Source organism: Plectropomus leopardus, chromosome 18 (assembly GCF_026936395.1).
Source record: "Plectropomus leopardus strain MGB_pleo_1.0 chromosome 18, ASM2693639v1, whole genome shotgun sequence".
In the NCBI taxonomy this organism is placed as follows: domain Eukaryota; kingdom Metazoa; phylum Chordata; class Actinopteri; order Perciformes; family Serranidae; genus Plectropomus; species Plectropomus leopardus.
In genome coordinates this window covers 22,427,618-22,450,529 of record NC_142193.1, presented here as the reverse complement: position 1 = coordinate 22,450,529, position 22,912 = coordinate 22,427,618, and the positions used below count along the sequence as shown (strand labels likewise).

Genomic DNA, 22,912 nt, shown 5'->3' with positions numbered 1-22,912 from the left:
GAAATGGGAAAAAATGCAAAAGTTCAAGCTGGGGGAAGTCCCCTTTCTGAATGTTTCTGACAAAGAATCACATGACCTGGAAGTAATGCCAGGCCGAGCGAACCCCTGCTCACTCCTCCTCAGGGGAGTGGACAAAGAGTCTTTCCCAGGACAATCCCGTAAAGCCTGCGCGTTTATATTTGACATGATATGTTACTACAACAATGAACGGTACCCTAGTAATGTTGCTGTGCATGGGTATGAGTGTTTGTGTGCCTGGCTGTCACACTGCTTCAGTGTCACCGTGTGTGCGGAGAAGTCTACGTGTCCACAGCATACTGGGCTAGTGTCCCTGCTGTCCAGATGCCCTGAGTCGAAAATGCGAGCTGAGACAGAAGGTCTGAGTCACATCACGCTGCTCTTCATACATAAGCTCAGGGCCTGGAGGCAGATTCACACATCTATACCACACACATCTTTAGAGATTCTCCCAGCCAAAACACAAGATCCTGCACGCGCACACACACACACAAACACACACTATGGTGTAGCATTTGTTGGACAGGTCTAATCAAGTAATAAGTGCAGCTTTCACATGACAATGTGCTGTTTTGGTTGCTACTTCTTCCACATTTTGAACTTTGTGCAGCAGCAGATGCAGACTTGATTTAATTTTTATGTTTTTTTTATAAAGGAGCACTACTACAATTTTATATATCAAAGTCAGTTTACATAACATGAAGAGCACGATTCAGCCTCTATTTTCCCCAGTCTGAGTTTGCAAACTATAAATTCATGACAAAGGAGTGTGTCATAAATTGAAGACATGGAGTTTGAAAGATCAGGCACGGAGAGTCTAACTGGAAATTCTATTAGTTGCATTGTGGTATTAATGTAGGATCCAGTGTTCAAGCAGCTTTGACCTTACTAAGAACTTAAAGTCAGCCCTCATCTGTATCAATATAATTAACTGGATTTATCTTTTAAACATCCAGTGTGTAGGATTCAGGGCTTCCAGCATCTGAGGTTGCAGAACTGAAACTTTTCTCGTGTGCCAAGCAAGAATGTCCTAGTTTTCACGTCGGCCACCAGATTATCGGCCTTGACAATTATTGGGGCCAATATTAGTAATTTTGCAAAATTCGAATTCAAATTCATTCAAATTAAACAAAAACACGATTCTTATTTTCATGTGATTATAAACTGATGTAACATGGTCAGGAATATTATACACCAATTCTGTCAAAAGATGCGCCTTAAAACCTACACACTGGACCTTAAAGACTGAGACTTAAAGGGATACTTCAGAGACTTTCGACCAGCTCTGTATCGCGACAACGTGGGAAGTATGTCCAAATTAACTTCCCAGTGCCAAGATCTCGCTGTTTCCCTCCCAACAACACTCTGCTATTGATATTTTCATTTTAATAAAGACTTTTAAAGATTTTTTTGGACACTTGGAATAAAGTTTAAGACCAATTTCACAGTAGCTAATACTGAGGGGGGGTGGGGGAAGCACGATCTGTCATCAATTACTTATGGTTTTCTTTTTTATTTTTCAAATAAATATTGTACGAAAAAACATGTGATGTTAACATGAGAAACATTCATGTAATTATTATTATTATTATTATTATTTTAAAGTTACCCATTGTTTTGAGCTTTTGACATGCAATGCAAGATAAAAATGATCAACAGCAAAAACAACCCTACTTCTCATGTCTGAGCATTTTTAAGACTTTTAGAAGGCTAATTTAAGACATTTAATATCAATTTAGGCCTTATATTTAAATTAATGGATTTATTGCCTTGTAAGACTTTTTAAGGATCCGCAGGAACCCTGTTATAGCATATATTTCATTATTTTTGTGTTTTATATTGATTGTTTTGGAGTAAATATATTAAGATTTTTGATTTCTTTATGTCCTATGTTGTCTGTCTGTAGCGTATGTTGCTGCCTGTCTTGGCCAAGACACTCTTGAAAACAAATTTAAACTCAAGACATTTTTTCTGGTTAAATAAATAAATAAATATTTTAGGTGATGATACATGCTCAGCGCAGAGTTGAAGGGAGGAGCTGATCACCTGCAAGAAGTGCAAGGTGTTGAGAAATGGACCCAATGATCATCATATAGTTTGGATAAAGTTGTGGTTGGATGCTTTGTGTTACTTCTTTGTTGACAGCCTGTTTCAAGCAAATCTTTCACTCTCTTATACCTGAGTGTGTGTGTTTTTTGTTATTACTTATGTTCCAGTGATTCCCCAAAATGCTGAGTCACTTCACCTGCTGTTTCCTCAGTCAGGGTCTCACAGGGCTCAGACGTGACTTCACTATCCGATGCAATAAGCGACTTGGTGTTTTTAGATGAATTTGATAAAAAAGGTGATGTTAAAAAATGTTGAGGCAGTGAGAATTAACTCCAATCATTGGATTTGAATGTCATGTGCTATAACACAGCTGTAAAGGGGGGTAAAAAAGGCCATTTCAGCCTGACGTTAGCTATGACTGTGCCTTGTTTACATCCCCAATGAGCACCACAGCAGGATGGGTGGGATGCTGCCCAGCCACGTGTGCAGGTTAATTCATCTCACAGGGATGCAGGGAGGACTAAACACCCGAGACAGCCTTTTTTACTCCCCAAAAACACGAAGCCAGCGACCGCCCCGGTGCTCCATTCAACCCACCTCCTCTGCATGTTTCCTCAGCGCTTTCTCCCGCTCGTACTGGGTGATGAGCTGCTCGTTGTCCTCCTTCAGCAGCTCCAGCTCCACTTCGTGCTCCTGGTTCTCCGCGAACACCGAGTCCAGGTTCTCCAGGACGGCCACCACCAGCGGCATCAGCTCCTTCACCACGTCCTCGTCGTATTTCCCGATGAGCCGCTCGAACTCGCGGTAGATGGAGTTGGCCAGGCCCGATACCCGCTCAGACATCATCGCTGATGTGCCCGGGTCGTCCTGGTACACAACTCCGTCTTCCAGCTCCATTTTTAGCCCGCTCCCTGTCAGCAAACTGCACCGCTGTGGGTTATTTCGCGTCACCCCGCCACTATGAGCGACGGTACCCGCTTAATTTAAAGCAGCGTTTCTTCAAATAAACGTACACATTGAGGACATTACACGGCCGCGAGACAGGCTACGTGGATGTCTTCCTCTTTTTCCCTCACTTGTCCCATGCTGCCTTCAAATGCTCATCCAAAGCTTGTAATTCAGAGCTTCAGTGTAAGACGGAAGTCACAGATTATCCAGAGTCCTCTGAAATCGTAAAAATAGTCATGTTATTTTTATAGCACATTTCATACGGCAGGCGTAAACACAATGGGCTTCACTTAAAAAATAGCATCATACATGAAAACAAAAAAAACACACAAAACAAAAATACAAGTAAGGTAGGATCATATTACCTATATAAACAAAGATTTAAAAAATAGAACATTATATAAGACATCAAAAAAGGGAATAATATAGAGACATTATTATTGTTATGCTTGTTAAAGGGAGATAATAATGACAATAATAATGATAATAATAACTTACCATTGAGTGAAAAATAGTACTAATAATAGTGATAAAACATGTAATATATGAAAATATTACATCCAGAAACAAATATGATAGAAACATAAAATAAAACATATAAAATGAGACATAAGACACTAAAATAATAAATTAATGGAGACCCCAGAAAGAGTAGCTACTGTTTAATACAGAAGCTAATTGGGATCTTAAACAAACTAACTAGAAAAGGGCTCAGATAAAGGTACTGTAATGCTTGTTAAAATGGAATAATAATGATAATAATATGAATAATATCAACAATTGTCCTTATAATAATACCATTTATAATAACAGTACTAACGATAATAGCAATAATAGTAATACTAATCATAGTAGCAATAACAATAATAGTGCTATTATCACTATTACTACAACTACTTCTACCACTACTACTAATAATAGTAAATATCCCAAATATATATAGATGTTTCTTATGGGAAGAAAAAGACACATTTTATGGTAATATCTCACTAGATGAAAAAACAGAATTCATGTAAAATCGTAAATGTTTAGGAATACATTTACAGTTTTAAACAGAATGACATGCGCACTACATGTCCTGCGAGGTGAGTGTTATTATTTCCAATGGCCCCTAAAGGCACCAACAAACAGCTGAGCTGTTGACCAGATCACGTGATGACGTCACATCATGCCAACGACGTAAGATGATTTGCACTGACAGAAAAAAAAACATATTTGCACTGACAGCTTGAATTGTGCAGTCTTTCTGAATGATTTCAAGGTTAACTATAGAAGAAAGTAACTCAGTCTTATTTTGAAAGAGATTATGTGAATAAATTACAAAGTTAAGGGGGAAAAAATCACGTTGATTTCATAAGTAATTCCATTACACAATACTGAGTCATGGGGCACCTTCAGGCTTAATATAGTTTTAGCCTATTTTAGATTTAATTTTCATTTAAAAAAAACATGTCCAGTTGAAATTAAAATTCGTACAATAGTTTTACATCTCCATTTGTCACCATGAGGCCTCCTTGTCTCCCTTTACTGTCATGAGATAAACTGATAACCCTGACATTTTTTTTAACCTAAGAGGAATACTTTATTGATATGTCATTCAATGCATGACAAAACAGCACAGCGACAGCAGATAAAATGAACAATTGGCCCAAATGGTGAATGAAATAAATGCAGGAAGTTTGTGTAAAATGAGCAGTTTTGAGCAGATTATCTCCTGTGAATACTGCATCAAGCTGAGTTCTCCTGTTATTAGCAGGAACTTTTTAATTTCTTTTTTTTTTAACAATCATACATACTTGAAAGGCTTTTTCAATTATTTTTGTTATTTATTTTTAACAAATCTAAAATTTAAAATATAGCCATAAAATAACAATTTCATTTAATTTTCTTTACATAAATGAATGAAATGCTGAGACATAGACCTACTGTATATAGTTAAGGTAAATAAATAGTTTCAGTCCTGAAAACAGCCTCTGGACTGCCTGTGAAGCTTTGGCTACCCCTTGTGGACCAGGAGGAATGAAATAGAGAGTAACTATCAACACACTTTGCTACGTTCATTTATTGTGGTTTCAGCTGAACAGCTGTACTAAAACACAACGTCTCAATGTATTACAGGTTCAAACACCGAAACAGAAAATACTGTTAGAACAATATGTACAGCGAACATTATCGGTTGTCTAAGAAGTGACACTTTTGGAGGAAATTCAACCAAATTTTAGCATAGACAAGCCATTTGACCTGCTGATCACCAGTTTCATGATCAATGAGAGATACAATGCCAGAAACTACCAACTCAAAAAAACCAATAACTAACAGCATAAGCTTAATAATACAAAAATACAAATGCATAAAAGAAAATCACAAAGTCTATTTTGTGTTGGAGACTGACTTTGGCAGTATGGAGGTCTTACAGGTCATTGAGGAAGTCTTCTCCAAAGTTAATTATCCGTCTCAGTGCGCTCAGTATCAGTGCGTCAGTGTCTGCGTTTGTGTCGATCTCTGAGTGGTAGTTCTTAACAGGAAATATGCGGTAAAGTGGAATATCCAGGGCCAAACTCAATTTCTCCATCTAAATGTGAACAATTTGACATTTGAGTAATGGCAGCAAAGTGTTGCTCACAAGAGATATTTGTGTAAGTTTGTTAATATGTAAAAAAGAATCATTCCCACTTTAGTAAAAACTCTCTATAGACAGAGAAAAACTTACCTGTCTCTTCAGGTGCATGCTCTTATACACGTTCTTTATATCTTTTTCGACCTCTGGACAGGTTTCATCAATTTTGGTGAGAATAGCCATTAGAGGAATCCCTGCAGATACAGAGCAGAATCCAAATAAATCAAGATAATGTTTGTCAGGTTATTGAATTTAATGAATGCATCCCAATAACTAACCCTAACTCTTACCCATGTCTCTGGCAGCAAGTCTGACTTCTCTCATCTTTATGAATAGTGTATCACTCAAAACGTCGAGTATGGGAGAGAAAGAAGAGATGACACAAACCAGAACATGAACACGGTCCTTTGGTGTGGGGTTTGTGTTGTAATATTGATCATCCTCGCGTATTTGAGAGAGAGGATTGAACTGGAAAACAATGTAAAATTAAATTAAATTATGCCTTTTGCATATAAATAGTTTCTATGTCTTTTCATAAAATAAATTTGTTAGTGTGAAACAGATCACAATGCTGGATTGCATTACTGAAATTTATCCAACAGAATTTTATGAATTGAGTGACTGTACAGTGTATCCATCGTTTATGTGTCCCATCATGGCCAGTTTGATGTCCTCCACACAAATTCCTCTATCGTTTCCCCTCTCAAGGCCCATGATGTCAGTGAAGGAAAAAGGGTAAAGCATCTCTGGTCCTCCTCTTTGGATTTTGTAAGTTTGGTACTGAAAAAAACCAAAAGTGCACATTTAACAATAATGTGGGCATCTAGTGAATATTGGCCATAATACAGTTTGTCTCTTGTTAGTTTCAACACAAGGTGCTAAACACTGCTGCCTGATCTGTGTACTGTGATCCACACAAACCAAATAGGCTGCTAGAGGACTTTCTGCACTCTGGTGCCGCTAAAACCTGTTTTTGTTTTTCACCCCAGCCACTAAAAAAGTCTGAATCCCCCACCGACTACAATGGCCCCTGCAGGTTCACCAAGATTTGTTCAAGTTTTACAGTGCATGAAATACACAACCTTGGTTAAACCAGAAAAAAGTGATTCATACCTTTTGGGTGAAGCTATGTCCAGTCATGTCATATGGAAAAGCTCGACCACAGATTCTGCCTTTCAAAACACTGTCAACAGAGTTGATGAAGCTGGACTTGCCGGCACCAATGGGTCCATAAACCAGAATTCTGAGTTGCTGGACCTCATTATTATGAGGCTGATAATCCATCACAAACTGCAGGTCAGTGTTTGGGTGGCTGTTTAATAAGAAAGGTTAGATTAGATTTCAGATGTTCTTCATTAAATCTGTTACTTTTGGTGTGCTTAGCTGTCACATACTCCTTAAATGAAACATTCATATTACTCAGGCTGACAATCAACACAAAATAACATAACAAAAGACAGTCTCAACAAAAAAGCATACCCAGTTTTGGTTTTTAAAAATAGTTCAGTTGAAGAAAAGCCATTAAACACCAGAGGGCATCGAAATATTACACACATTACTCACCCCCATGGTATTTTCCTCCATTCCTCAGGAAAAGCTGACAAGTAAAGAGAAGGTGTAATGTTGATGTCATTAGTCAGGTTTTGAGAAAATGTTAACACAAATGAGGAATATCTTATTTTGTGCATATATACACCATGTTCTGTAATATTTTGATTATCTTACTAGGAGGAGAAGGTGGGCAGGGTTGAGAGTTGGACCAATCACCTCCCATGGCTACAAAACAGTAAAGCAACATGTTAACAGGAGTCCTAATTCCTAAAACCAAATCTAATGTTAAAGATATTTTTGAAACATAGTATTTTAGAATATTTATTTCAGTCTCAACTGTGCTGAATGAGCAAAGTGTTAATTCTTTATGAGTATTTATAGTTCTATGAAATTGAAATAGAGAAACTAAAAGCAAAAAGGTTAAACTAAATCTGAATACATTTATAGACATTTTCCCCTTTCACTTGACCAACTAACATTCATCTGGTTAAAGAAGACTGCGCTCTCTAGTATTTTTTTGCTCTTTGATTAACGTTTCTATCCAGAACTGTAACATTTATCAGTATAACGATCATTTAGAAAAAAAAAGGTTATTTACCTTAGCGTTTGTTGTGATGGTGATGGTTTACCTCAAGTAGTGCTTCTGAAATTAAGAAAATAAGCTTTTTTTATAATGTATTAAAAGACCCTTGTGATAACTGCAACAAATTATGAGACGATACAACACGGTCTCCTGTAAATTAAAGCAGTTATTAATTATGAGTTGACATTGCTAAGTGAATGGCAAAGACATGAGTAGTATACCTGGGAGTGTCCAGTAGTTGTCGGCGCCCGTTTAGTGTTACAATGATGTTTATCGTTTGAGGCAATGCAGCTTTTATTGTTCGCGCATCCTTTCGGTTTCCTTTAGGTCATGTGATTTAAAATAATTTCTACTCTGCAGTCTGATAACAGGCAGGTGGGGGCTGTGCGCGTTTGGCGTGTCGCACATTAAATTGCAGAGGAGAAAGTATGCATGCACATCCAATCTGAACTTGGAGCAGGTGCTGAACCAAATATGAGAGAAGTGTAAAAAGGGAAAATATGGCTTGTGTACTGCAGGGCTAAATGTATCACTTATTTCATGCACAACTGTTCACCATCATTTTGCCATCTTGTTCTTGCTTGTTGCTGAGCTCTGTCTTGCTACTCTGTTATTTTTTTTAACATGTTTCCAAATAAACAAATACACGTACTTCGTCTCGTTTCCCTTCCGCGTGTGTTCAAATTTCCGAGAACATAAGGACAGTGAAAATGTTCCTCCAATCGGAGCACAGGAGGCGGGACAAAGCCCTCTCAACCCTTGCTGATTGGCTCGGAGGCTGAACAACTCGTGTTTTTCTGGCGAATCAATGCGCAGAAATTGAAGATGTAACCAAGCTCAATGTGGAGTCTCTGGATGTCAAAACAGCAAATCTGATATCAGCGGAAAACTGAGATTCTCCACTATACGTGACTTTTTAAAGCATGTTGATAATAGCTGTTTAAAAATCAGACTTTAGATTTCAGTCTTTATAAATATGACAAAACATTGCTCCTCTGTTATCCAGGTGCTATCCATTGCTTTCATTTTTTTTTACATTTTTTTTTTATCAGGGGTGGATTTTGTTTTTTGGGGGCCAGGTGCCCCGGCCTACCTGCCTTGTTTTGATTTCAACCGTTCTCTAACTGGGGATGATGATAGCTGTTAGCAGCTGTTCTCATCACCCTCAATGTAACTATTATAGACTAGTGCAGGTGATGAAGAGTTGCAGGACATTTGTTTTAAATTACATTTAAACACAGGACACACCACAACATGAAAGGCTTTGATCCCACTTTGCCGTCAGAGAGGAAATACATTCATTAATGAGCTATAGATGAATATAGTACATAGAATATAAATGAGGAAACATTTAAGTTTTCTCTGTTGGTTGGTCATCTGAGCCACAACAGCGTTAGTTGCTACAGCTTTTAAACAAGCTTTGCAGCTGACTGCAGTTTGTTTGAGATTTGATGCCACAAGACTGAACCAGTTCCAAACAACTGAAAAAACTGTGCCTTTTTGGGAACATACTCTTTATTGTCAACCAAGATGATTCGCACTGACAGAAAAAAACAGATTTGCACTGACAGCTTGAATTGTGCAGTCTGTCTGAATGATCTCAAAGCTTAATTAGAGAAGAAAAGAACTCAGTTACATTTTAAAAGAACCTTGATATAGCTTTAGCCTATTTTACATTTATTTTTCATTAAAAAAGCATGTCCGGCTGCAATGAAATTCCTACAATAGTTTTACATCTTCATTTGCCACCATGAGGCCTCCTTGTCTCCCTTTACTGTCATTAGATAAACTGATACCCCTGACATTTTTTTAACCTAAGTAGGATATTTTATTGATATGTCATTCAATGCATGACAAAACAGCACAGCAACAGCAGATAAAATCAACAACCAGCCCAAATGGTGAATGAAATAAATGCAGGAAGTTTGTGTAAAATGAGCAATTTGGGTGGATTTTGAGCAGATTATTTCCTGTGAATAATGCATCAGAGCTGAGTTCTCCTGGTAATAGTAGGCTTTTTTTTAAGCAATCATACATACTTGAAAGGCTTTTTTATTTTATTTTTTATTTTTAACAATAAAATAACAATTTCATTTAATTTTCTTCACATGAATGAAATGCTGAGACATAGACCTACAGTATATATTTAAGGTAAATAAATAGTTACAGTCCTGAAAACAGCCTCTGGACTGCCTGTGAAGCTTTGGCTACCTCTCGTGGACCAGGAGGAATGAAATAGAGTAACTTTTAACACACTTTGCTACGTTCATTTATTGTGGTTTCAGCTGAACATCTGTACTAAAACACAATGTCTCAATGTATTACAGGTTCAAACACCGAAACAGAAAATACTGTTAGAACAATATGCACAGCGAACGTTATCAGTCGTCTAAGAAGTGACACTTCTGAAGGAAATGTAACCCAGTTTTAACAAAGACGAGTCTTTAAATCTGCTGATCACCGGATTCGTGATCACTTACAGATAAAACACTCAAAAACTAGCAACTAAAACTACAAAACATAACTAACAGCATAAGCCTAATAATGCAAATCCTCGAATGCATCTTTGAAAATCAAAAAGCCTGTTTCATTTTGATGACACTGACTTTTTTTATAGTGTTGAAACCTCAGCAGTATGGAGGTCTTACAGGTCATTGAGGAAGTCTTCTCCAAAGTTAATTATCTGTTTCAGTGCGCTCAGTATCAGTGCGTCAGTGTCTGCGTTTGTGTCGATCTCTGAGTTGTAGTTCTTCACAGGAAAGATGCAGTTAAGTGGAATACCCAGCGCCACTTCCAATTCCTCCATCTAAATTTGAACAATTTGACATTTAAGGAATGACACCAAAGTGCTGCTCCAGAGAAATATCTGTGTTAGATTGTTGAAATGTAAAAAGGCATCATTCCCACTTCAATAAAAACTCTCTACAGACTAAATCACTATAAGAAACTTACCCTTTTCTTCAGGTACTTGCTCTTATACACGTTCTTTATATCTTTTTTGACCTCTGGACAGGCTTCATCAATTTTGGTGAGAATAGCCACTTGGGGAATCCCTGCAGATACAGAGCAGCATCGAATTTAATCAAGATAATGTTTGTCAGGTTATTGAATTCAATTAATACATCCCAATAACTAACCCTAACTCTTACCCATGCTGCTGGCTGCAAGTCTGACGTCTCTCATCTTTTTCACAAACTCATCTTCCAGGATACGCGCATTTGCAGCAGATACAACACAAACCAGAACATGAACTTTGTCCTGTAGAGTGGGGTTTGTGTTGTAGTATGGATCATCCTCAGATATTTTGGAGGCAGGATTGAACTGTGGGGAAAAAAGTCAAATGAAATGAAAGAATGACTTTTGCTTGTAAATATTTTCTGTGTCTTTTCATGTCAATAAAATTATAAATACAAAACATATCACAAGGCTGGATTGTATTAGTGAAATAAATCCAAGAAAATTTTATCATTTTACAGTGTATCCATCGTTAATGTGTCCCATCATGGCCTGTTTGATGTCCTCCACAACAGTTCCTCTCAAAGTGTCCTTTTCAAGGCCCATGATGTCAGTGAAGGAAAAAGGGTAAAGCATCTCTGGTCCTCCTCTTTGGATTTTGTAAGTTTGGTACTGAAAAAAACGAAAAGTGCACATTTAACAATAATGTGGGCATCTAGTGAATATTGGCCATAATACAGTTTGTCTCTTGTTAGTTTCAACACAAGGTGCTAAACACTGCTGCCTGATCTGTGTACTGTGATCCACATAAACCAAATAGGCTGCTAGAGGACTTTCTGCACTCTGGTGCCGCATGCAGCTAGGACCTGTTTTTGTTTTTCACCCTACCCCTAAAAAAGTCTGAATCCCCCACCGACTACAATGGCCCCTGCAGGTTCACCAAGATTTGTTCAAATTTTATAGTGCATGAAATACACAACCTTGGTTAAACCAGAAAAAAGAAAAACATACTTTTAGGGTGAAGCTCTGGCGAGAGATAGCATCTGTCAAAGCTCGAACAGCGATTCTGCCTTTCAAAACACTGTCAACAGAGTTGATGAAGCTGGACTTGCCGGCACCAGCAGGTCCATGAAGCAGAACTCTGAGCTGTTGGACCTCATTATTATGAGGCTGATAATCCATCACAAACTGCAGGTCAGTGTTTGGGTGGCTGTTTAATAAGAAAGGTTAGATTAGATTTCAGATGTTCTTCATTAAATCTGTTACTTTTGTTGTGCTTAGCTGTCACAAACTCTCCTTAAATGAAACACTCATATTACTCAGGCTGACAATCAACAAAATAACATAACCAAAGACAGTCTTAACAAATTAGCATGCCCAGTGTTGTTTTTCAAAAATATTTCAGGCAAAGAAAAGCCATTAAACACCAGAGGACACTGAAATATTACACACATTACTCACCCCCATGGTATTTTCCTCCATTCCTCAGGAAAAGCTGACAAGTAAAGAGGAAATGTTGTGTAACAAATCACATTTTAGGAAAATGTTATCACAAATGAGGAATATCTTATTTTTTTGTATACATTTACACCATGTTCTGTGATATTTTGAATATCTTACTAGGAGAAGGTGGGCGGGGTTGAGGTTTTGACGGGCTGGGTCCCATGGCTACAAGACAGTAAAGCAACATGTAAACAAGAGTCCTAATTTCTAAAACAAAATCAAATGTTAAATACATTGTTGTTGAAATGTAATATTTTTGAATATTTATTTGTTCAGACTCAACTATGTTGCACGAGCAAAGTTAATTTTTAGTTTTATGAAATTGTAACAGAGAAAGTGAAAGCAAAAAGGGTAAAAAACAAAATATGAAAACATTTATAGGCAACTAACATTCATCTAGTTCAAGAAGACCGCACTATCCAGCATCTTCTTGCTCTTTGTTAAACTTTTCTATCCAGAAATATTTTACATTTTTCAGAATAACTATCGCTAAACTATATCTTACCTTAGTGGTTGTGTTGTGATGCTGATGCTTCACATCAAGCAGTCCTGAAATTGAGAAAATAAGCTTTTTTGTTGTATTGTATTCCAAGTTTATTATTTTAAGAAATTATGTAATGATAGAACCACGGTCTCCTGTAAATTAAAGCAGTTATTAATTATGAGTTGACATTGCTAAGTGAATGGCAAAGACATGAGTAGTATACCTGGGATTGCCCAGTAGTTGTCGGCGCCCGTTTGATGTTTATCGTTTGAGGCAATGCAGCTTTTATTGTTCGCGCATCCTTTCGGTTTCCTTTAGGTCATGTGATTTAAAATAATTTCTACTCTCTGCAGTCTGATAACAGGCAGGTGGGGGCTGTGCGCGTTTGGCGTGTCGCACATTAAATTGCAGAGGAGAAAGTATGCATGCACATCCAATCTGAACTTGGAGCAGGTGCTGAACCAAATATGAGAGAAGTGTAAAAAGGGAAAATATGGCTTGTGTACTGCAGGGCTAAATGTATCACTTATTTCATGCACCAAAGTGATGTTTGGAGCACAACTGCTCTCATCATGATCCTCAACTGTTCACCATCATTTTGCCATCTTGTTCTTGCTTGTTGCTGAGCTCTGTCTTGCTACTCTGTTATTTTTTAAACATGTTTCCAAATAAACAAATACACGTACTTCGTCTCGTTTCCCTTCCGCGTGTGTTCAAATTTCCGAGAACATAAGGACAGTGAAAATGTTCCTCCAATCGGAGCACAGGAGGCGGGACAAAGCCCTCTCAACCCTTGCTGATTGGCTCGGAGGCTGAACAACTCGTGTTTTTCTGGCGAATCAATGCGCAGAAATTGAAGATGTAACCAAGCTCAATGTGGAGTCTCTGGATGTCAAAACAGCAAATCTGATATCAGCGGAAAACTGAGATTCTCCACTATACGTGACTTTTTAAAGCATGTTGATAATAGCTGTTTAAAAATCAGACTTTAGATTTCAGTCTTTATAAATATGGCAAAACATTGTTCATCTGTTATCCAGGTGCTATCCATTGCTTTCATTTAATTTTTTTTTTTTTTTTATCAGGGGTGGATTTCGTTTTTTGGGGGCCAGGTGCCCCGGCCTACCTGCCTTGTTTTGATTTCAACCGTTCTCTAACTGGGGATGATGATAGCTGTTAGCAGCTGTTCTCATCACCCTCAATGTAACTATTGACAGCTAGGACCTGTTTTTGTTTTTCACCCCGGCCGCTAAAAAAGTCTGAATCCCCCACCGACTACAATGGCCCCTGCAGGTTCACCAAGATTTGTTCAAATTTTATAGTGCATGAAATACACAACCTTGGTTAAACCAGAAAAAAGAAAAACATACTTTTAGGGTGAAGCTCTGGTGAGAGAGAGCATCTGCCAAAGCTCGAACAGCGATTCTGCCTTTCAAAACACTGTCAACAGAGTCGATGAAGCTGGACTTGCCGGCACCAATGGGTCCATGAAGCAGAACTCTGAGCTGTTGGACCTCATCACTATGACGCTGATAATCCATCACAAACTGCAGGTCAGTGTTTGGGTGGCTGTTTAACAACAAAAAAAAAAAGTTAGATTAGATTTCAGATTTACTTGTTTAAATCTGTTACTTTTGTTGTGCTTAGCTGTCACAGACACTCCTGAACTTAAATCCACATATTACTCAGGTTGACAATAAACAAAATAACATAACCAAAGACAGTCTTAACAAATTAGCATGCCCAGTGTTGTTTTTCAAAAATATTTCAGGTAAAGAAAAGCCATTAAACACCAGAGGGCACCAAAACATTAAACACATTACTCACCCCCATGGTATTTTCCTCCATTCCTCAGGAAAAGCTGACAAGTAAAGAGGAAATGTTATGTAACAAATCACATTTTAGGAAAATGTTATCACAAATGAGGAATATCCTATTTTTTTGTATACATTTACACCATGTTCTGTGATATTTTGAATGTCTTACTAGGAGAAGGTGGGCGGGGTTGAGGTTTGGACAGCCAGGGTCCCATGGCTACAAGACAGTAAAGCAACATGTTAACAAGAGTCCTAATTTCTAAAACCAAATCAAATGTTAAAGACATTGTTGAAATGTAATATTTTTGGATATTTATTTGTTCAGACTCAACTATGTTGCACGAGCAAAGTTATTTTTTAGTTTTATGAAATTGTAACAGAGAAAGTGAAAGCAAAAAGGGTAAAAAGCAAAATATGAAAACATTTATAGGCAACTAACATTCATCTAGTTCAAGAAGACCGCACTCTCCAGTATATTCTTGCTCTTTGTTTAACTTTTCTATCCAGAAATATTTCACATTTTTCAGAATAACTATCACTAAAAAATATCTTACCTTAGTGGTTGTGTTGTGATGCTGATGCTTCACATCAAGCAGTCCTTCTGATATTGAGAAAATAAGCTTTTTTGTTGTATTGTATTCCAAGTTTCTTATTATAAGAAATTTTGTAATGATACAATTATGGTCTCCTGTAAATTAAAACAGTTATTAATTATGAGTGAATGACAAATACATAAGTAGTATACCTGGGAGTGTCCAGTCGTTGTCGGTGCCCGCTTGGTGTTACAATGATGTTTATCATTTGAGGCAACACAGCTTTAAATGTTCGAGCATCCTTTCAGTTTCCTTTTGGTCATGTGATTTAAAATTTTTTTCTCTTTTGGTAGTCTGATTACCAGCATGTGGGGGCTCTGTGGGTCAAGTGTGTCACGTATCAATTTTCATGACCAAATTAGCAATACTATATGCTGAAAATCCTTCCAGGATACTCAGCCTTCATGCAAAGGTTTCATTGGTGCTTCGGCACCCGTTGGTCCAATACATACAGTTGTAGCAAAAACAGAACCAGCAAGAGTTGGTTGAGATGATTACTGTTGCAACCTCGCAGGTATAGGTCAGGACATGTAGGCAGCACACACTATGGTTCAATCCTCCAGCTGAGTCTATCAACAAAGTCCTTAGCAGCCCAGCTGGTTTGGAAGGCTCTTGCAGGCATATTGAAGCAGTTAAAATAATGATTTCCGTTATTAAACTAGTGAATTGCAAAGACATAGTGTATACCTAAGAGTGCCATTGTTGATGACTGTTTGGTGTTTTCTCCATTGATGTATCCTGTTTTGGGCCACACATCTTTTAATGTTTTAACATACTTTTAGTTTCCTTTTGGTCGTGCGTCATTTAAAGGAATCTATCTGTCATGTTAGTCAGGTAACAGGTATGTGGGCTGAGGGTGCGGTTGTTTGTGTCACACATGAACTGCAGCCTTTTATGACCCAAGTAAAATGATTGTTACATTTTAAAAAGCTGCTGGGAAATCTTTCCAGATTGCCCAGCCTCCACCCAAAGGTTTCAGCGCCCATCCATGGGTCCAGTAGAAAGCTGTGGAGATGCCGAGGAAACTGTCTCCTGCGTAAGTGTTTACTTTGGTTTCTCCATCTGTTGTACCTGCTGCAGCACCACGGCAGCACACTGTCAACCTGAAATCTGCATACCACGTTCACTGAATATTCCCTCCATCACCTTAATTAGCCTCACCCAGTTATTCAGCTTGGGAAACATGGACCAAGTGAGCATCCCGCAGGTATTCAATTTGGAAAATATGTTGACATAAGCAATCTAAGTAATTCTGCAAAAACAATGATCCAACTGAAAAAATACATATAAATGGAAAATTAGAGGTGAGCAGCACTAATTATGGTTATTGAAAAATTAGCTGTACATGTACAAAAGGCACGACATCTGGGTTTTTTTTAAATCAGTTGTTTTTATCTTTGAATACAGAACTCTTAGACATGTTGATTTAATTGGAGTTGATACATACATTACAAAACACATGCAACAACATACAAGCACTGTGAAACAGTCATCAGCAATGAAAATCTAATATATTCATATCTCTATAGATAGATAGATAGATAGATATTGGAGTCTAAGTTCTAAAATACTGCAGCGGCGAAAATACATATAATACACTATACAATATAACCTGTTTTTGTTGTAAAACCCCTTCTAGAAAGAACCACAAATGCAGTATATCTCTTTATATGTATTTGTGTAGACCTATGTATGCGTTATGATACCACTGTATAACATAATATTTCAGAAACCACGAGACTTTTTCAAAAAATAATCAAAGTGTAGCAGAATCTGCTTAAATTACTTCCAGGCATTGCATTTTAAGATACTCAAGTGTTATAACTAGTGGGAATGAAAAAAAAAAAACTAAAAAAAAAACTAAAAATGTATTTACCTAAATACCAGTGCTGTAGCACAATGCTTCAGTTTATATCAAGTCCAAATATTGAAATAGAAATTACTGTTAAAACTAAACACATAACCAGTGGGCTAAAAAAGAAGTCTGAGCCCAGCTTTAACCTAGACATTTAGCTGTCTTTTGACCTGCTTAACACCCAGAACCTACCTCCTGAATCAACAAAGCATAACCAACAACATAATGATTCAAAAACTCAAAATGTACTAAATAGTCAGAGTGATACAATGTTATGCACATCAAGTTTAATTTGCATCAGGCTGATGCACAACCTATTCATACTTTCTTTTGCAAGGTAGAGGTAAGATAACTTAGAGTATAGCAGATACTATATGCATTATATGCATGCAAACTAGAGGTCTTTATTTCCAACCTGTGGGCCAAAAGAATTTTTTCACTCTGTAATAAAGCCTCAGCAGAATGGAGGTCTCCAGGCTGGTGACAAAGTCGTCCCCAAAGTTAATTATGCATCTGAGCGTGCTCAGTATCAGTGTATCAGTGTCCTCATCTGTGTCGATCTCTGAATGGTAGTTCTTCACGGGAAAGATGCAGTACAGTGGAATACCCAGCGCCACACTCAATTCCTCCATCTAAATACGAAGAAATTGACATTTAAGTAATGATAGCAAAGTGCTATATAAGAAAGTAAATGGCCCTTCACTTGTATAGCACTTTTATAGTCAATTGATCACTCAAAGCACTTTCACACTACATATGAAGAATGTGAAGACATTTCAGCACACTATCCTGTTACATGCAATGAAGTTTATTGCAAGGGACAGGACAGTGTGCAGAATTCCTCTTTTCTCCACCAATTTGTTACAATTTTAACATGTAAAACAGATTTTTTTCCAAATTAAATGATAACTTTCTACAAACTCAATCATCAAAAGAAACGTACCTTTTTCTTCAGGTACTTGCTCTTATACACGTTCTTTATATCGTTTCCGACCTCTGGACAGGCTTCATCAATTTTGGTGAGAATAGCCACTTGGGGAATCCCTGCAGATGCAGAGCAGCATCCAATTAAATCAAGATAATGTTTGTCAGGTTATTTGATTCAATGTATGAAATCCAATAACTAACCCTAACTCTTACCCAGGTCTCTGGCTGCCAGTCTGACTTCCCTCATCTTTGCCACAAATTCAGCACTCAGTATACTCAAAGTTACAGCAGATACAACACAAACCAGAACATGAACGCAGTCCTGTGGTGTGGGGCTTTTCTTGAAGAAGTTATCACCCTTGGTTATTTTAGATTGAGGATTGAACTGGAAAACAAAATAAAATTAAATCAAAAGGTGATGTTTACATTTGAATAGTTTCAAAATATATTTTCATGTAAATAAAATCTCAAAGATAGATTGTACTGCTGAAATATATTAAAGTTTAATTAATACAGTCATTGTACCTTGTATCCATCGTTTATGTGTCCCATCATCGCCAGTTTGATGTCCTCCACACAAACTCCTCTATTGGATCCCCTCTCAAGGCCCATGATGTCAGTGAAGGCAATGGCCTCCTGTCTTCCTGTTTGGATTGGGTATCTTTTGTACTGTAAAAGAGAAAAGTGCTGTCATAACAGCAATAGTGCCATCTATTGACTGATGGACATAAGGCAGAGTGTCTCTTGCTCATCAGTTTACAGACAACTAATAACTCAACACTGTTGCTCGCCTGATCTGTACAGTGCAATTATCAATATTATCATCGTTACATGCAAGATGTTACTGATGCTACTGATGTTACTGTAGTAAGTTACTGCTAATGCAAACTGAACATTTCCTACAGCTTCACATTAAAAGCTTTTAACTGGTAAAACATAAGGTGACTTTGTTATGAAGTGGTCACAAAAATGCAGTGTGTTTGTTAGTGAGATTAACACTACAACTACTACCGTGGCCATTGTTAATACTTTTTGACAGTGGATCTGGTTGAAATAGGAGCAATGTAAACATCAGAAGCGGCCAAAGTGAGCTGTTAGATGCTGAGCTGCAGTTGCACACCTCCAACTCGGAAGTAATTTTGATCAACTTTCACTTTCACTGTGCCCCGCTGCCTGCAGAATCATGACATGCACAGCATAAAAGAGATGACTGTTGCTCTCAGAGCAATGGAAAAATCACAATTATTGCCTGACTTCCATATTAAAGCCACAATAATTTATCTTGCTGCCCCCAAACTCTGTGACCTGTTGTGTTCAACCACTTTTTTAAAAAAATAATGTTCTCTATTAATGAACAATGTTAACGGTGATGATGTCTTTATTTTCTTCAAGTGCTCTCTTTATCTCTTTGTTTTTAAATGTTATTTTTGTTTGTAATCCATGTCATTGTCTTTTTGTGAAGCCAAAGACAATTTTCCATATTTTGGACAAATAAAGATCTAATCATGTGCTGTTACCTCCTGTAACTACAGGTGACGCCAAATCAACCAAGACTGAAATACCACATTCAAAAGGGATTCATACTGTTTGGGTGAAGCTGGCTTCAGTGATTGAATCTGCCAAAGCTGGACCAGTGATCCTGCCTTGTAAAACACTGAAAACAGAGTTGATGAAGCTGGATTTGCCAGAACCAGTGGGTCCATGGAGCAGAATTCTGAGCTGCTGGACATTTTCATTGTGAGTCTGATAATCCTTCACAAACTGCAGGTCTATCTCCTTGTTGCTGTTCAATAAAGAAAAGGCTGGATTAGATTTTGTGTTCAAATCAGTTTGGTATAAAATGTGCTTTGTTGTCACAGACACCCCTTAAAATGACACCCCTGTATTACTCAGACTGACAACAAAAAGGAACAACATAACAAAAGCCAGTCTCAGCGAATGAGTGTGTCCAGTTTTGTTTTTTAAAATGGTGAAGTTAAAGAAAAGCCATCAAACACCAGAGGCACCAAAACATCAAACATGTCACTCACCCCCATGGTATGCTCCTCCATGGTTCATCAAAAGCTGAAGTGCACATGTTGATGAAACATTTATGTTACATTTTAAGGAAGAAACTTGAACATAAGTTATTTCTAACTTTATAAGTTTAAACAAAATTCTAAGTATCTTACTGCGAGGTGATGTGAACCAACTTTTCACCCACTGCATTTTGGCTACAATAAGATATTAAGGCAACATGTGAACAAGAAACATTTTGCATTACACGAACCACAATCTTAATTAAAACCAATTCAAAACTCAACAGGATATTTGAGACTTGAACAGTTAAAATATTTAAGACAGCAAGATAAAGATAAAGACATTTTTTTATTTAATGTTAGGATTTAATATTAAGATGTAGACTGAAATATATATTTATATATGACATTAAGTAGTGGTTTAAAAAACAACACAAAATTATATACTGTATGTTAAACAATCTTTAAGACTTACTTAATTGTGAAAACATACTTCTTAATAGTAAAGTGTACAACCACATTTGTTGGTATAGATAAGAAAATAAATTCTTACCTCCGTGGTTATGCCAGTGAAAAGAAGTGAAGATTTACCACCAGTAATGCATCTGAAATTGAGAAATTAAGCTTTTTAAAGTATACTGCATTCAAGTTCCTAGTATGTGACTGGATAACCACAGTCTGTTGTAGACAAATTAAAGCAATTAATAATAAGGAATTGTCATAATTAAACTAATGAAACAGATAAATATGTTAGTTTACCTGATAGTGTCTAATTGATGTTGATGCCTGTTTGTTGTTATCTCCTGTCATATAGATGTGTATCTTTTGAGGCCACGCGGCTTTATATGTTTTATCATCCTTTCGGTTTCTTTTGGGTCATGTGATTTAAAAGAATTCTCCTCTGTGATGGTAGACCAGTCCAGGTATGTGAGCTGCAGGTGTGGTCGGGTGTGTCACACGTTTAGTTACAGCCTCTCATGACCCATGGTACATGACTTGGACACTGCCTAAATTTTGAGAAACTGAAGGAAAGTCCGTCCAGAACGCCCAGCCCTAATGCAAAGGTTTCAGCATGTTCTTGGTCACCCGTGCGTCCAGTAGAAACCCAAGCAGGTGCTGAGGTGACTGACTGTGCACGTGTCTGTTTGGTCTCTCTATTCAAAGTTCTTGCCGGTGGTGTCAAGAGAGCTGACCACGTTGTGTGGAGATTGCCCAGAGAAATGAGTCTGGTTTGTCTGTAAGTGATGAGGCCAAAAAAACAGGGGGCCTACAAGGCACATTCAGGTTTCTTAAGGCACAACAACTTATTCCCACATTCCTGGAATTGGTAGAAACAACGCCTGGCTGCTGGGCTTTAGTGAAGGTTATGACAGAGGTTTCAGTGAGCAGAATATCAGCTGATGTCACATCTTATTGAATATCCCCTTCAGAGGAAGGATAAATCAATAAATCAAACCAAAGCACCCATTCAACGAAGACAAAAAGGGACTAAAATAGTAATGTGAAATGAAAGTAGAAAAAAACAAAAAGCACTGCATGAAGGCCATTAACACATAATGATAGACACCTCGAAGGGCATTATTCCTTATTTAACCGCCATCCCGGGTGATCCGATCATAAATGCACAGTTCTAAATACAACTGTAAACAACTACCAAGAAGAATTGTCACTCAAACTATTTACCTTATCTTCTGAAGTGTTGACAATTATTCATCCCTAGCAAGGACTACGTCAACAAGACAGGATGCCGTGTTTGTTAATGACTGTGCACTGACGCTCTAAAATTGTCCATTTTACAACCAAGAGCTGTGTGACTATTCATCGTTGTGCCCTCTGAAAGAAGACATGTTCAGTTCTGCTGACAGTGATGTCTCCAGCTGTGTTGATACCATTAGAAAGATTAGCAAATATGCTGTAAGTGAACACACACACAGCTAAAAATATTTTGATCAGTATTCAAGGTATGATGTTGAGCAACAAATGGTATGAGAGGCTTCACTCTCACAGAAAGGATGCTTTCATTTTCACTTGTAGATGTCTTTTTGGCAAGGTGGACAGCACAGCTCTATGTCTTTACAGAATTCACGACATTATAATGTAACCATCGCAGAAGAGACACATTGCCGAAGGCTGGCAGTGAGATTCAAATAATTTTGCATCAAGACATCAGTGTCACAACAACTAATCAAAGTACGGATGAACAAATAATTTCAGGTAAATAACTGAATGTACAGCAACTGGTGAACCATTTGATTCCAGCATAAGGATAAATGCTGACTGTTGGGGGAAGTGTCCACATACATTCATGGAGAAAGCACCCAAAACGTGTTTAAAGTGAACAATCCTCTAAATGTATAATCCAGTGGGGACATAATTAAAGCACTCTTGTCTCTAACTGTACATCGTAGGAGAAAAAGAAAGGTTAAAACAAAGACCCCTGCCCTGTTTTTGTTGTTCTACTTCATTCGTTATTATTCTTGCTATTTTTTTTTTAAATTTTTTGTCCGCACACATAAAGGTTTAGATCATATATTTCCATAAATCATTTAAGGGGCACTCTTTTAAAACTTCAAGATCTGTTTGAAAAAGATATTATTGATGAATTATTGATGATGTTGTCGACGGTTATACTAGTTTGGAGACTAATTTTATTTTTTTTTGTTTTACAGGCAGCCTACATTACTACCTGGGCATTCAACAAAATCTGGATCAGGATGTCCCAACATTAAGATATGAGCCTGAGGCGATCCATCAGATTATATAAAACAATTTGAAGATATATTGGTTTCAGTGGAAAGTTGAAATAATCCACCTTAAAAGCACAAAGGCTTCATCATAATTTGGGTAATTGTTTAGTGTATGTTAAACCTCCCACCCTCCAGCCCTTGACAGCACATGTTTTAAGACTCAAGATGTGCTTTTTTTTTTATTCTTAAGCATATAGGTGTGCTTGTCCTAAAAATAAAGCCAGAGAAGAAATTATTTTTGTCACAG

General features: G+C 37.4%; 4 protein-coding genes across 15 annotated transcripts in view; all 4 read right to left on the bottom strand.

Moving 5' to 3' along the window:
* The window catches only part of spag9a (sperm associated antigen 9a), a 40,014-nt gene extending 36,845 nt beyond the window's left edge, over positions 1–3,169 (bottom strand). For 7 of the 8 annotated variants that reach the window (XM_042504868.2, XM_088090980.1, XM_088090981.1 and 4 more), the window contains exon 1: positions 2,665–3,169. In XM_042504868.2, coding sequence (XP_042360802.1) covers positions 2,665–2,964 — 300 coding nt within the window. In that variant the 5' untranslated portion in view covers positions 2,965–3,169. The remainder of the gene's footprint in view (positions 1–2,664) is intronic. The other variant, XM_042504870.2, reaches the window with a different exon arrangement.
* A 1,890-nt stretch (positions 3,170–5,059) lies between these two features.
* Positions 5,060–8,395, bottom strand: LOC121956520 (interferon-induced protein 44-like). Its single transcript, XM_088069506.1, has 9 exons — positions 7,988–8,395; positions 7,782–7,826; positions 7,358–7,408; positions 7,196–7,229; positions 6,746–6,944; positions 6,260–6,412; positions 5,923–6,100; positions 5,726–5,826; positions 5,060–5,587 (listed from the first exon to the last, which is right to left on the bottom strand). The coding sequence occupies exons 3-9, from the start codon at positions 7,404–7,406 to the stop codon at positions 5,426–5,428; spliced, it is 876 nt and encodes a 291-aa protein (XP_087925632.1). The 5' UTR covers positions 7,407–7,408; positions 7,782–7,826; positions 7,988–8,395; the 3' UTR covers positions 5,060–5,425.
* Positions 8,396–9,263: 868 nt separating this feature from the next.
* Positions 9,264–15,315, bottom strand: LOC121956519 (interferon-induced protein 44-like). Of its 4 annotated transcripts, none has more exons than XM_088069510.1 (9): positions 15,271–15,315; positions 15,080–15,126; positions 14,695–14,742; positions 14,536–14,569; positions 14,079–14,277; positions 11,241–11,393; positions 10,916–11,087; positions 10,719–10,819; positions 9,264–10,572 (listed from the first exon to the last, which is right to left on the bottom strand). In XM_088069510.1, the coding sequence occupies exons 3-9, from the start codon at positions 14,738–14,740 to the stop codon at positions 10,411–10,413; spliced, it is 867 nt and encodes a 288-aa protein (XP_087925636.1). In that variant the 5' UTR covers positions 14,741–14,742; positions 15,080–15,126; positions 15,271–15,315; the 3' UTR covers positions 9,264–10,410. The 4 variants fall into 4 exon arrangements, with proteins under 4 accessions (XP_087925636.1, XP_087925634.1, XP_087925633.1 ...); XM_088069508.1 differs by lacking the exons at positions 14,536–14,569; positions 14,695–14,742; positions 15,080–15,126; positions 15,271–15,315 and adding exons at positions 11,733–11,931; positions 12,183–12,216; positions 12,342–12,389; positions 12,730–12,773 and having other exon boundaries at positions 14,079–14,182; XM_088069507.1 differs by lacking the exons at positions 14,079–14,277; positions 14,536–14,569; positions 14,695–14,742; positions 15,080–15,126; positions 15,271–15,315 and adding exons at positions 11,733–11,931; positions 12,183–12,216; positions 12,342–12,389; positions 12,730–12,773; positions 12,932–13,244.
* A 1,173-nt stretch (positions 15,316–16,488) lies between these two features.
* LOC121956278 (interferon-induced protein 44-like) lies at positions 16,489–21,045 on the bottom strand. 2 transcript variants are annotated; one of them, XM_088069504.1, is made up of 9 exons: positions 20,678–21,045; positions 20,472–20,523; positions 20,072–20,113; positions 19,931–19,964; positions 19,485–19,683; positions 18,426–18,569; positions 18,114–18,285; positions 17,917–18,017; positions 16,489–17,605 (listed from the first exon to the last, which is right to left on the bottom strand). In XM_088069504.1, exons 3-9 carry the CDS (start codon positions 20,106–20,108, stop codon positions 17,378–17,380), a joined length of 915 nt encoding a protein of 304 aa, XP_087925630.1. In that variant the 5' UTR covers positions 20,109–20,113; positions 20,472–20,523; positions 20,678–21,045; the 3' UTR covers positions 16,489–17,377. The 2 variants fall into 2 exon arrangements, with proteins under 2 accessions (XP_087925630.1, XP_087925631.1); XM_088069505.1 differs by lacking the exons at positions 20,472–20,523; positions 20,678–21,045 and having other exon boundaries at positions 20,072–20,158.
* Between the last annotated feature and the right edge of the window lie 1,867 nt (positions 21,046–22,912).